The sequence below is a fragment of the Xenopus tropicalis genome, chromosome 8 (genome assembly GCF_000004195.4).
Source record: "Xenopus tropicalis strain Nigerian chromosome 8, UCB_Xtro_10.0, whole genome shotgun sequence".
NCBI lineage: Eukaryota > Metazoa > Chordata > Amphibia > Anura > Pipidae > Xenopus > Xenopus tropicalis.
Window position 1 is genome coordinate 126,167,786 of NC_030684.2, and position 14,796 is coordinate 126,182,581.

At 42.5% G+C, this 14,796-nt stretch overlaps 1 protein-coding gene across 1 annotated transcript; it reads right to left on the bottom strand.

Moving 5' to 3' along the window:
* Window positions 1-280: 280 nt before the first annotated feature.
* On the bottom strand, window positions 281-14,048 carry LOC100498084 (cathepsin S). Its single transcript, XM_031891632.1, has 8 exons — window positions 13,910-14,048; window positions 13,614-13,760; window positions 5,215-5,337; window positions 4,376-4,531; window positions 2,846-3,070; window positions 2,596-2,761; window positions 2,073-2,178; window positions 281-1,431 (listed from the first exon to the last, which is right to left on the bottom strand). Exons 2-8 carry the CDS (start codon window positions 13,743-13,745, stop codon window positions 1,332-1,334), a joined length of 1,008 nt encoding a protein of 335 aa, XP_031747492.1. The 5' UTR covers window positions 13,746-13,760; window positions 13,910-14,048; the 3' UTR covers window positions 281-1,331.
* Between the last annotated feature and the right edge of the window lie 748 nt (window positions 14,049-14,796).

Genomic DNA, 14,796 nt, shown 5'->3' on the forward strand with positions numbered 1-14,796 from the left:
AGTGATGTGGTAATGGCAGATTCTGTTAATGCCTTTAAGAGGGGCCTGGATGAGTTCTTGATCAATCAGAATATCCAAGGCTATTGTGATACTAATATCTACAGTTAGTACTAGTGGTTGTATTTATAGTTTATGTATGTGAGTATAGATTGGTAGGTGTGGGTTAGGTGTGCTGGGTTTACTTGGATGGGTTGAACTTGATGGACACAGGTCTTTTTTCAACCCTATGTAACTATGTAACTATGTAACTGGAATAATAATGAAAATAACCTTTAATCATGCAGATTTTTTTATTTGCTTTTTTTGCAAAAATGTTGCACATTGATATATACAGATTTTACCTGTATTAAACAGTATTAAACATCGAATGCCCACAATCACACCCTGTGCCATCTCTCTTAAAGGGGCAGTTCATCCTAAAATTGTATTATAGATGGACCTTTTTTAAGCAACTTTTTAATTGATGCTTTAACCAAAAACATAAATGAAGGTAACTACGAGGCTTCAATTTTCACATTCATTTTTTTTAGCTGTTATTGGACCCTCTACCATTCCTTTTGCCATCTGGTTTGCCAGCTGCTGCCTGGTTGTTGGGTTAATTAGGCTTTAGCAACTAGATTGCATTTAATAAATTGCACAACATTTGGCAATGAGATGTTCTCTTTTCAGTTTCTTAGTTAGTACTTGAGCCCAACTAAGCTTCTTTTTCAATGAGATGGCCAATATATGCTGCCTGCTGATTGGTTTCTATAGGTTCATAGACCTGTAGCAAACTTTTTGCTACTTTATTTAACCCCATAGGACTAGGAGCTGTAGAACAGAGAATGTAATTCATTTAAAAATCCATAAAATGGTACTTTAACAATACTACTGTCTACACCAAAGTTAATGTTAAGATGAACTACTGCTGTAATACATAAAATGATGTGAGTGATTTGTCCTGTAACAATCACAGGTATATAGTGTGCCCCCAGGGGTGCCATTAGGAGCCCACTTTTTGTCCTGAGTGAGGTACAAGTGCAAATTTGTGGTTACCTGTAACATAAAGACCCATAAGACATATTGGTTTCCTTGGACCCTGCAATAGTGGCACATACACATCCCCTGTACCCTCCTGATTACTCCACTGGCACCTAGGCATGGCTGAGTAATACAGTTTTCATTCACAGCTAGCTATGCCCTTTGTAGGCCACTGTCTCTTTAAGCAGAAATAATCAAATGGCAATTCAGGAAGCACAAAAGAACATTATAGAAAGACAGAATATTCTGGCATAACAGAATTAGCAGAAATATTTGCTTGCAGATACAATCTCATCTCACAGGCCCAGGCCTCACACAGTTGCATAGACGGGTCTCGTCGCAATGCCACAGTTGTTGCCACGATTTCGAGCCATTTTAATGTATCCATTCTCTCCAAACTGGACTCCCCAGCTTACAAAAAATAAAAGAAAACATAAATGATTTCAGTAGCATCTTGCAGAATGATGTGAGGCTTAGGAGCTAGAGAGCACTATATATTCACAGACCAGAGTTCCAGATCAGTTGCCCTCCCATTGTTCTTGCCTTAGAGGCTTCAACAACCCTCCTTTTTGTGTATCTTTGCAGATTTAGCAGAGTTATCCTGCAGGAAAAATAGCCAAGCTCCCACGTGGTTGTAGCACCCCCACGCCCATCCCTTGGTGATGGAGATCTTATGCCTTTAACAATGGGTGTTGGTATGAGCGATATTGCCTGTGCTTTTATCTTTTTGTCTCTCTCTTATAAGAGGAGGATTAAGCCTGTGACTAAGACCAATGCCCAGGTCAGGAGACACTTTTCCCAACTGTATTTTTGAAAGCATATGCAGTTGCATAGATACTAAATTACTAGTGAAACAGGGGACCAGGGAATATGCAGTGGATCCCCCTTTCTTGGCCAGATCAGTCGCATGTCCATTGTGCTTGTGTGTATTTTAATTAACCTTTGAGTGCTCCCCCAAGCTACCCGCTTATATAAAATGCCATCTAACCATAGAACCCTTTCTTAATGCACCCCTGAAACTCTACATGCCTTTAGGTTCCCATATAGCTTACCTGTTCTTAACCAGCCAATAGTCCATGCCATTTTCTTTACCGTATCCAACCACAAGCACAGCATGGTTTACTTTGTTGGGGAGGCAGTCTGGATTGTAATAGACACCTGTCAAAGGAAAAAGGCTGGAAATGACTTGAAACTAGCACTGTATAAAGAAATGATAACCCCTTGGTAACACCAACATGTACCACGTTACATAGAATGGCTGCCTGAAGTAGGGCAATTAGATTGTTTGTTCCACTAAGAAAGGAACTGATGATTCAATTGTTATACAAATATATCTGCCCCAATACACAAGCAGAATAGGGGACTGACAATTTATAGAGGTCCTAATAAACCCAGTGTCTTCTCCTTGTCCAGCTCCACTATAGGCTGCTGTTACCTTTGTTTATTATTATCAATTGCAAGGCTTTTGACTGTTTACTGGTACTGGGAGTTGTAAATAACAATGTTAAAGTTCTAAAGGGTGGGCAATCCTATTATACAGAGGCAGCGCAGTATTACACAGGCTCTGGTACTCACCTGACTTGAACTGATGGAATTTTTCACTGGAAGCATTAATGGAAACAGACACGGGTCCAATTGTTCCCACAGTATTCATAAGTAAAGTTTCATTGCCAGAAGGCAAATCGTGGATTGCCTTTACTACTCCAATATTGCCTGGCTGCTTCTTTCTGCACAGTCCTTTCTGGCAGGGAAGAAAAGAAAATAACAGCCTTTAACAGTTGTAGTGAGATTGCTATTCAGTATCTTCCCACAGAATAGTTCTTACCTGTCCTGTATATGGGTAAGCAGATTCCTCCATAACGCCATATTTCTTCATGTATTTAAAGGCCTTTTCGATTTTTCCCCCGTTACAGCCATGGTTTCCTTCGCCGTCGGAACAATCCACCAGTTCCTGGGGGCTGAATGTGACCAGTCTGACAGTTTTCTTTTTCCATTGGCATTCCAGGGCCCCCACGGCACTGAAAGCATAGCAAGATCTGCAGGATGATCCCTGTTAAAGTTAATAATTATTATTATTAACATTTATTTATAAAGCGCCAACATATTCCGCAGCGCTGTACAATAAGTATGTACAAATAATAATAAAGTTGAAAGGTTGCTAAAAGTATGGCAGATAACAAATTATCTCTTTAATTAGTGCAGCATTATAGTTTTCCTATCACTGTACAATGCGCTAGTACTGGGAAATGCTCAGTTATGTAGTTCTATTAAAGATCATACATTCCCAGCAAGGTCAGTGTCGGACTTGGGTGCTAAGGGCCCACCAGAAAACCCCCAGGGGTGGCCAAGACGTCGATCGCAGTCCACCAGTCGATCCCCCGTGGATTTCTAGTAGACCACGTCTAAGTCAGGAGATGCGGAAGTGCGGGGAGTTTAATGGGAATGCTTACTTATGCTGCGTCGCATACATACGCTGCGTCTTGGGGGAGGAGTCAAAGGTAGATCGCCGGGGACAAATTCTGGGCACCCCTGCCTTAGACCCTAGGCCCGCACTCCCTTTCTCTGTTTACTCACTTTCTTTAGTCTCTTAATTACTTCTTTTTACATACTATTATCAATCCTCCATTTCTTCTGTTCCTTCTCATATAGAATTGAGTAATGGCAATGGTATAGGCATACAAGGCAAATGGCTGAGTAAGCAAGAGGCCCCACTGACACCTGGGCCCACCGGGAGTTTTCCAGGTATCCTGGTGGGCCAGTCCGACACTGAGCACGGTACATTATAGCCCCTATCAGTGCATGTATCCCAGGCAGCAGTCCCCACGCTTCTGCCCATAAGTATCTCAATTCTGTGTAGGTATAGGGTTGTTGTCCCCATCAACCACATGGGATAAAGCTTGGCCAGTAAGTGGGTGATAAGTTGATCAAGCAATAGATTAATGGGAATCTTCTCACTTACCTGGGAAGTACATTGTATTGTATCATTGTCCATTTTATTTATTTTTTCTATACACAGACATGGTTTTAAATGCAGCATTTTAGGTTGGCACCATCATCCCTTCATCATACCTGGTGAATGGGTATTTCTATTATGGAATATTTATTCCATTACATTTACAGGGTAAATTCCCCCTCTGTACTTCTATTTGTGGGGGGTTCTTTAAGTTATATGTGAGCTGCAGACCTGCCATTACTTCTGGTGTAACCTGCTATTTTAAATGTACCAGTTTATTCTAGTAAGTAGTACAGCTATATAATATAGCTATATACCTTTATACTCGCACATACCTAGTAACTCACACTGGTGCCACAGTTTTGGGTTCTCAATATAATATTAAAATATACATACACATACCTGATCTCTCACAGGGGTGACACAGTTTTGGGTTCTCCAGTCTATTGATGGTGGTGCCAGAGCCTCTAGTATCTCTTTGGGTACGTGGGACATGTTGGCCAATGAATCCCCTGAGCCGGTGTAACCTGTCATTGTTGCAGCCACCTCCTCACCTGTCTGGCACATAATAACAATACAGCTAGGTTACACAGGGACACACACATCTGTAATATATACTCTACCTGCTTATATTATACACGTTATATTTTGTATTGTTATAGTTTTCTTATATTTTAAATGTGCTACATAATGATTGCTTATTTTTAATCCCAAATTTTCTTATATTCCATTTATGTTCCGTACAGAACATACCATTAATAATTACTGCATGTAAATAAGTCGTGGCTATTGCATACATTCCCCCATATATATTAATTGGCACTAAGTTTGTCCAGGAGCAGTAACCCATAGCAACCAATTAGATGTTTGCTTTAAACAGGTGACCAGTAGATTCTACCTGCTGATTGGTTGCTATGGGTTACTGTTCCTGAGCAAACTTAGAGCCCTTTAACTACATGACCCCTATTATGCCTTATTATAATTCCTTAACAGTCATATTTTGACTATGAAATTCAGCTTATATTAATGGCCATATGTTTTGTGAGGTTATTAAAGTGGCGACCTGCAGGCCCCCTCCCTGTGTGACCCCCCCATCTGTCTGGCTGCTGTGACTGCTTACCTGCTCACTCACCCAGCCTCCGATTATTGTAGATACAGGCATAGATATACCAATAGGCCACAAATATCAGTCATGTTTATGTTACTGTGCTGCTGGGAATTTTTACACCAAGGAAACTTACCATATCTCCCAGATGGTTCATCCCAACCTCATAAGTGTGAAGTCCCAAGGAATATTCCAAGTTATGGACTGAGATAAATTTCAGTGTCTCCTCCCAGATGGTTCGTCTTGCACGTTCCTCTTCCTGGGAATTGTAATAGGCTGTTATCATTATATACTGCATACGTAACATATTGGGTTATGGGAATGGTAAGTTGTGCAACGTTTGTTCTAGGATAAGTTGCCAATCAGATGTCACATTTTTACCAGCAGACAGTAAATACTACCCACTGACAGGTTGCTACAGGTTACCAACACCAGTGCAAAGTTTGAACCTCCTATTGTGTTACCCCAAGTAGCATAATCATCTTGTAATGACTAGTCATACATAGTCTTATGTTCTAACTGTGAAATTCCACTCTGGGATATCCTAATATATTCAGCCATAATGAATAAACTTAATTACAAAAATGTTAAATGTTGATAGCCATAGGAAAATGTAGTTCAAAGTGGGCTGAATGTATCGACTCAGTTTACACTTTCATGGATATATAAATCTGACTTGTTTCTATCATTTCCCTCTAAATGGGGCTCTAATTCTTCTTGCTTATTGCTTATTGCATGTGGGGCAGTACTTGGGCCAGGCAATGAGGGCATTATTTTTTTTCCATTACATTGATCTCCATTGTAGAGTGACCAAATTATCTGTAAAGTCAAGGCTCTCTGTAGATTGTAGTTTGCTGGGCTGTAAGGATTGCAAATTCTTTCAGTCTGACTGAATTTTATACACACGTTTCTAATGAATTTGATAAAGTAGCCCCCTTACTCCATGGTTCATTTCAGTTAGGAAAGTATAATCATACTGTTTAATGGATCTGGAAAGAAGGAAGAAAGTTATCAGGGAGGAGATGAGCTCCACTCATGCTACATAGTTAAGTTGGGTTGAAGAAAGACCAAAGTCCATCAAGTTTAACCCTTCCAAGCAAATCCCAATGCACACACAGACCCATACTGACCTATCTATCCACTCACATACAGACCCATACTGACCTATCTATCCACTCACATACAGACCCACACTGACCTATCTATCCACTCACATACAGACCCATACTGACCTATCTATCCACTCACATACAGACCCATACTGACCTATCTATCCACTCACATACAGACCCACACTGACCTATCTATCCACTCACATACAGACCCATACTGACCTATCTATCCACTCACATACAGACCCACACTGACCTATCTATCCACTCACATACAGACCCATACTGACCTATCTATCCACTCACATACAGACCCATACTGACCTATCTATCCACTCACATACAGACCCATACTGACCTATCTATCCACTCACATACAGACCCATACTGACCTATCTATCCACTCACATACAGACCCACACTGACCTATCTATCCACTCACATACAGACCCACACTGACCTATCTATCCACTCACATACAGACCCATACTGACCCATCTATCCACTCACATACAGACCCACACTGACCTATCTATCCACTCACATACAGACCCACACTGACCTATCTATCCACTCACATACAGACCCACACTGACCTATCTATCCACTCACATACAGACCTACACTGACCTATCTATCCACTCACATACAGACCCATACTGACCTATCTATCCACTCACATACAGACCCACACTGACCTATCTATCCACTCACATACAGACCCATACTGACCCATCTATCCACTCACATACAGACCCATACTGACCTATCTATACACTCACATACAGACCCATACTGACCTATCTATCCACTCACATACAGACCCATACTGACCTATCTATCCACTCACATACAGACCCACACTGACCTATCTATCCACTCACATACAGACCCACACTGACCTATCTATCCACTCACATACAGACCCACACTGACCTATCTATCCACTCACATACAGACCCACACTGACCTATCTATCCACTCACATACAGACCCATACTGACCTATCTATCCACTCACATACAGACCCACACTGACCTATCTATACACTCACATACAGACCCACACTGACCTATCTATACACTCACATACAGACCCACACTGACCTATCTATCCACTCACATACAGACCCACACTGACCTATCTATCCACTCACATACAGACCCACACTGACATATCTATCCACTCACATACAGACCCATACTGACCTATCTATCCACTCACATACAGACCCACACTGACCTATCTATCCACTCACATACAGACCCACACTGACCTATCTATCCACTCACATACAGACCCACACTGACCTATCTATCCACTCACATACAGACCCACACTGACCTATCTATCCACTCACATACAGACCCATACTGACCTATCTATCCACTCACATACAGACCCACCTATCTATCCACTCACATACAGACCCACACTGACCTATCTATCCACTCACATACAGACCCATACTGACCTATCTATCCACTCACATACAGACCCATACTGACCTATCTATCCACTCACATACAGACCCATACTGACCTATCTATCCACTCACATACAGACCCACCTATCTATCCACTCACATACAGACCCACACTGACCTATCTATCCACTCACATACAGACCCATACTGACCTATCTATCCACTCACATACAGACCCATACTGACCTATCTATCCACTCACATACAGACCCATACTGACCTATCTATCCACTCACATACAGACCCATACTGACCTATCGATCCACTCACATACAGACCCACCTATCTATCCACTCACATACAGACCCACCTATCTATCCACTCACATACAGACCCACACTGACCTATCTATCCACTCACATACAGACCCACACTGACCTATCTATCCACTCACATACAGACCCATACTGACCTATCTATCCACTCACATACAGACCCACCTATCTATCCACTCACATACAGACCCACACTGACCTATCTATCCACTCACATACAGACCCATACTGACCTATCTATCCACTCACATACAGACCCATACTGACCTATCTATCCACTCACATAAAGACCCACCTATCTATCCACTCACATACAGACCCACACTGACCTATCTATCCACTCACATACAGACCCACACTGACCTATCTATCCACTCACATACAGACCCACACTGACCTATCTATCCACTCACATACAGACCCATACTGACCTATCTATCCACTCACATACAGACCCATACTGACCTATCTATCCACTCACATACAGACCCATACTGACCTATCTATCCACTCACATACAGACCCATACTGACCTATCTATCCACTCACATACAGACCCATACTGACCTATCTATCCACTCACATACAGACCAACACTGACCTATCTATCCACTCACATACAGACCCACACTGACCTATCTATCTACTCACATACAGACCCACACTGACCTATCTATCCACTCACATACAGACCCATACTGACCTATCTATCTATCTATCCACTCACATACAGACCCACACTGACCTATCTATCCACTCACATACAGACCCACACTGACCTATCTATACACTCACATACAGACCCACACTGACCTATCTATCCACTCACATACAGACCCACACTGACCTATCTATCCACTCACATACAGACCCACACTGACCTATCTATCCACTCACATACAGACCCACACTGACCTATCTATCCACTCACATACAGACCCATACTGACCTATCTATACACTCACATACAGACCCATACTGACCTATCTATCCACTCACATACAGACCCACACTGACCTATCTATCCACTCACATACAGACCCACACTGACCTATCTATCCACTCACATACAGACCCACACTGACCTATCTATCCACTCACATACAGACCCACACTGACCTATCTATCCACTCACATACAGACCCACACTGACCTATCTATCCACTCACATACAGACCCATACTGACCTATCTATACACTCACATACAGACCCACACTGACCTATCTATCCACTCACATACAGACCCACACTGACATATCTATCCACTCACATACAGACCCATACTGACCTATCTATCCACTCACATACAGACCCACACTGACCTATCTATCCACTCACATACAGACCTATACTGACCTATCTATCCACTCACATACAGACCCATACTGACCTATCTATCCACTCACATACAGACCCATACTGACCTATCTATCCACTCACATACAGACCTATACTGACCTATCTATCCACTCACATACAGACCCATACTGACCTATCTATCCACTCACATACAGACCCATACTGACCTATCTATCCACTCACATACAGACCCATACTGACCTATCTATCCACTCACATACAGACCCATACTGACCTATCTATCCACTCACATACAGACCCATACTGACCTATCTATACACTCACATACAGACCCATACTGACCTATCTATCCACTCACATACAGACCCACACTGACCTATCTATCCACTCACATACAGACCCACACTGACCTATCTATCCACTCACATACAGACCCATACTGACCTATCTATCCACTCACATACAGACCCATACTGACCTATCTATCCACTCACATACAGACCCACCTATCTATCCACTCACATACAGACCCACACTGACCTATCTATCCACTCACATACAGACCCATACTGACCTATCTATCCACTCACATACAGACCCATACTGACCTATCTATCCACTCACATACAGACCCACCTATCTATCCACTCACATACAGACCCACCTATCTATCCACTCACATACAGACCCACCTATCTATCCACTCACATACAGACCCACCTATCTATCCACTCACATACAGACCCACACTGACCTATCTATCCACTCACATACAGACCCACACTGACCTATCTATCCACTCACATACAGACCCATACTGACCTATCTATCCACTCACATACAGACCCATACTGACCTATCTATCCACTCACATACAGACCCATACTGACCTATCTATCCACTCACATACAGACCCATACTGACCTATCTATCCACTCACATACAGACCCACACTGACCTATCTATCCACTCACATACAGACCCATACTGACCTATCTATCCACTCACATACAGACCCATACTGACCTATCTATCCACTCACATACAGACCCATACTGACCTATCTATCCACTCACATACAGACCCATACTGACCTATCTATCCACTCACATACAGACCCACACTGACCTATCTATCCACTCACATACAGACCCATACTGACCTATCTATCCACTCACATACAGACCCATACTGACCTATCTATTCACTTACATACAGACCCATACTGACCTATCTATCCACTCACATACAGACCCATACTGACCGATCTATCCACTCACATACAGACCCATACTGACCTATCTATCCACTCACATACAGACCCATACTGACCTATCTATCCACTCACATACAGACCCATACTGACCTATCTATCCACTCACATACAGACCCACACTGACCTATCTATCCACTCACATACAGACCCACACTGACCCATCTATCCACTCACATACAGACCCACACTGACCTATCTATCCACTCACATACAGACCCATACTGACCTATCTATCTATCTATCTATCCACTCACATACAGACCCACACTGACCTATCTATCCACTCACATACAGACCCACACTGACCTATCTATCTACTCACATACAGACCCACACTGACCTATCTATCCACTCACATACAGACCCATACTGACCTATCTATCTATCTATCTATCTATCTATCTATCTATCTATCTATCCACTCACATACAGACCCATACTGACCTATCTATCCACTCACATACAGACCCACACTGACCTATCTATCCACTCACATACAGACCCATACTGACCTATCTATCCACTCACATACAGACCCATACTGACCTATCTATCCACTCACATACAGACCCACACTGACCTATCTATCCACTCACATACAGACCCATACTGACCTATCTATACACTCACATACAGACCCACACTGACCTATCTATCCACTCACATACAGACCCACACTGACCTATCTATCCACTCACATACAGACCCACACTGACCTATCTATCCACTCACATACAGACCCATACTGACCTATCTATCCACTCACATATTGACCCACACTGACCTATCTATACACTCACATACAGACCCATACTGATCTATCTATCCACTCACATACAGACCCACACTGATCTATCTATCCACTCACATACAGACCCACACTGATCTATCTATCCACTCACATACAGACCCACACTGACCTATCTATCCACTCACATACAGACCCATACTGACCTATCTATCCACTCACATACAGACCCATACTGACCTATCTATCCACTCACATACAGACCCACCTATCTATCCACTCACATACAGACCCACACTGACCTATCTATCCACTCACATACAGACCCATACTGACCTATCTATCCACTCACATACAGACCCACACTGACCTATCTATCCACTCACATACAGACCCATACTGACCTATCTATCCACTCACATACAGACCCATACTGACCTATCTATCCACTCACATATTGACCCACACTGACCTATCTATCCACTCACATACAGACCCATACTGACCTATCTATCCACTCACATACAGACCCACCTATCTATCCACTCACATACAGACCCACCTATCTATCCACTCACATACAGACCCACACTGACCTATCTATCCACTCACATACAGACCCATACTGACCTATCTATCCACTCACATACAGACCCATACTGACCTATCTATTCACTTACATACAGACCCATACTGACCTATACATCCACTCACATACAGACCCATACTGACCTATCTATCCACTCACATACAGACCCATACTGACCTATCTATCCACTCACATACAGACCCATACTGACCTATCTATCCACTCACATACAGACCCACACTGACCTATCTATCCACTCACATACAGACCCACACTGACCCATCTATCTACTCACATACAGACCCACACTGACCTATCTATCCACTCACATACAGACCCATACTGACCTATCTATCTATCTATCCACTCACATACAGACCCACACTGACCTATCTATCCACTCACATACAGACCCACACTGACCTATCTATCTACTCACATACAGACCCACACTGACCTATCTATCCACTCACATACACACCCATACTGACCTATCTATCTATCTATCTATCTATCTATCCACTCACATACAGACCCATACTGACCTATCTATCCACTCACATACAGACCCACACTGACCTATCTATCCACTCACATACAGACCCATACTGACCTATCTATCTATCTATCTATCTATCTATCTATCTATCTATCTATCTATCTATCTATCTATCTATCTATCTATCATCTATCTATCTATCTATCTATCTATCTATCTATCCACTCACATACAGACCCATACTGACCTATCTATCCACTCACATACAGACCCATACTGACCTATCTATCCACTCACATACAGACCCACACTGACCTATCTATCCACTCACATACAGACCCATACTGACCTATCTATCCACTCACATACAGACCCATACTGACCTATCTATCCACTCACATACAGACCCACACTGACCTATCTATCCACTCACATACAGACCCACACTGACCTATCTATCCACTCACATACAGACCCATACTGACCTATCTATCCACTCACATATTGACCCACACTGACCTATCTATACACTCACATACAGACCCATACTGATCTATCTATCCACTCACATACAGACCCACACTGATCTATCTATCCACTCACATACAGACCCACACTGATCTATCTATCCACTCACATACAGACCCACACTGACCTATCTATCCACTCACATACAGACCCATACTGACCTATCTATCCACTCACATACAGACCCATACTGACCTATCTATCAACTCACATACAGACCCACACTGACCTATCTATCCACTCACATACAGACCCATACTGACCTATCTATCCACTCACATACAGACCCACACTGACCTATCTATCCACTCACATACAGACCCATACTGACCTATCTATACACTCACATACATAAACTATACATACAAACATCAATACTAACTGTAGATATTAGTATCACAATAGCCTTGGATACTATGCTTGTCCAAGAACTCATCCAGGCCCCTCTTATAGGCATTAACAGAATCTGCCATTACAGCATCACTAGGAAGGGCATTCCCCAACCTCACTGCCCTCACCGTGAGGAACCCCCTACGCTGCTTCAAATGAAAGTTCCATTTCTCTAATATAAAGGGGGGCCTCTGGTGCTCTGATCGTTTTTATGGGCAAAAAGAACATCCCCTATCGGCCTATAATCAAAACAGTGCTATCAGTGAGCAAAACCATTCCCATATTATCAGAGCAATCATACAAGCCCTTACCCCATCCTTATAGCTCTTCTGGTGAGTTTTAACCCACAGCTGCCAGTGAGTGTCCAGGGTGGGATCAGGGGCCGAGTGAGCCGGGATCAGTAGGGAAAGCAGAGCCACAAGGCAGATGCTGGATGGTCCCATGGTCTCCCTGATGCACTAAATACAGAAAGGAAATACTAAGCCAGAAAATACAGTAGTTATTCATTAAAAACACAAATAAAAGCCTATGTAAGAGTGAGTGTGCATGAGAATTCTATAGAATAAGATGAGGAGCATAAGCTGAGGAGAGAAAAGAGCCGCTCTACCTGCACAGTGAGAGGAAGATCCTGGGGAGCAGGAGAACTTTCCAACAGCCCATTGTGCAGCCAACCTGCAGCTTTATACTGGTTTGTGTGGGGGGGGGGGTCTTGTGTTCCCCTCAAACAGGAACCTGTGGTTGTAGCAGCAAATATCTGTACAAGAGGTGAGATATAAAAGTTGCAGGCCCTATTCTCACTTTAACAATGTCTAACAGACCTGTTGCCGCTTGCATTAGAACACATTTTGCATTGTAACCTTGTATAGATGTTCATAATTTGTTCATAAGCTGCCTTTTTTTTCTGGGACGACTCTTAAACTGTTAGAATCAGTTAAAAAAAACTCTTATGTTAGATCATCCATTTTGGTAAAGGATTTGGTTTTCTTTAAAGCGGCCTCCCATTTCATGTAATTATTTTCTGTAGATAATAAGCCAGGTTTGATTCTAGCCAGTGAAATCACTGTTCACAAGTGTTTCTTCCCACAGGCCAAAAACATACAGCAAGGTTGATTGGCTTCTGGTAAAATTGCCCATAGTTCTGTATGTTATAGGGATCCTCCATTGTAAGCTTTACTGGGGCAGTAACAAGAATTAGGTACCAGCGCTGTACTTCTTTAATAACAACTCTGTCATAAACTATAACTATGCACTATAGAGTGAAAGTAGGCATAGAGAACTAATTTCTGGACATAAAATCATTAAAATCCTTCTATACAATATGCCATATTTAATTTTTTTTTTCATTGGGCAACATAACATAACATAACAGAGGCAGAGAGACAAAACCAGGGACAGTTCATAGATATTAGGGAAACTCAAACAACTAGAACCCCTTAACCCCAGCACAGGTGCTTTACGTAGAATATTTGTTCTATGTGGAACAGAATCTAATGC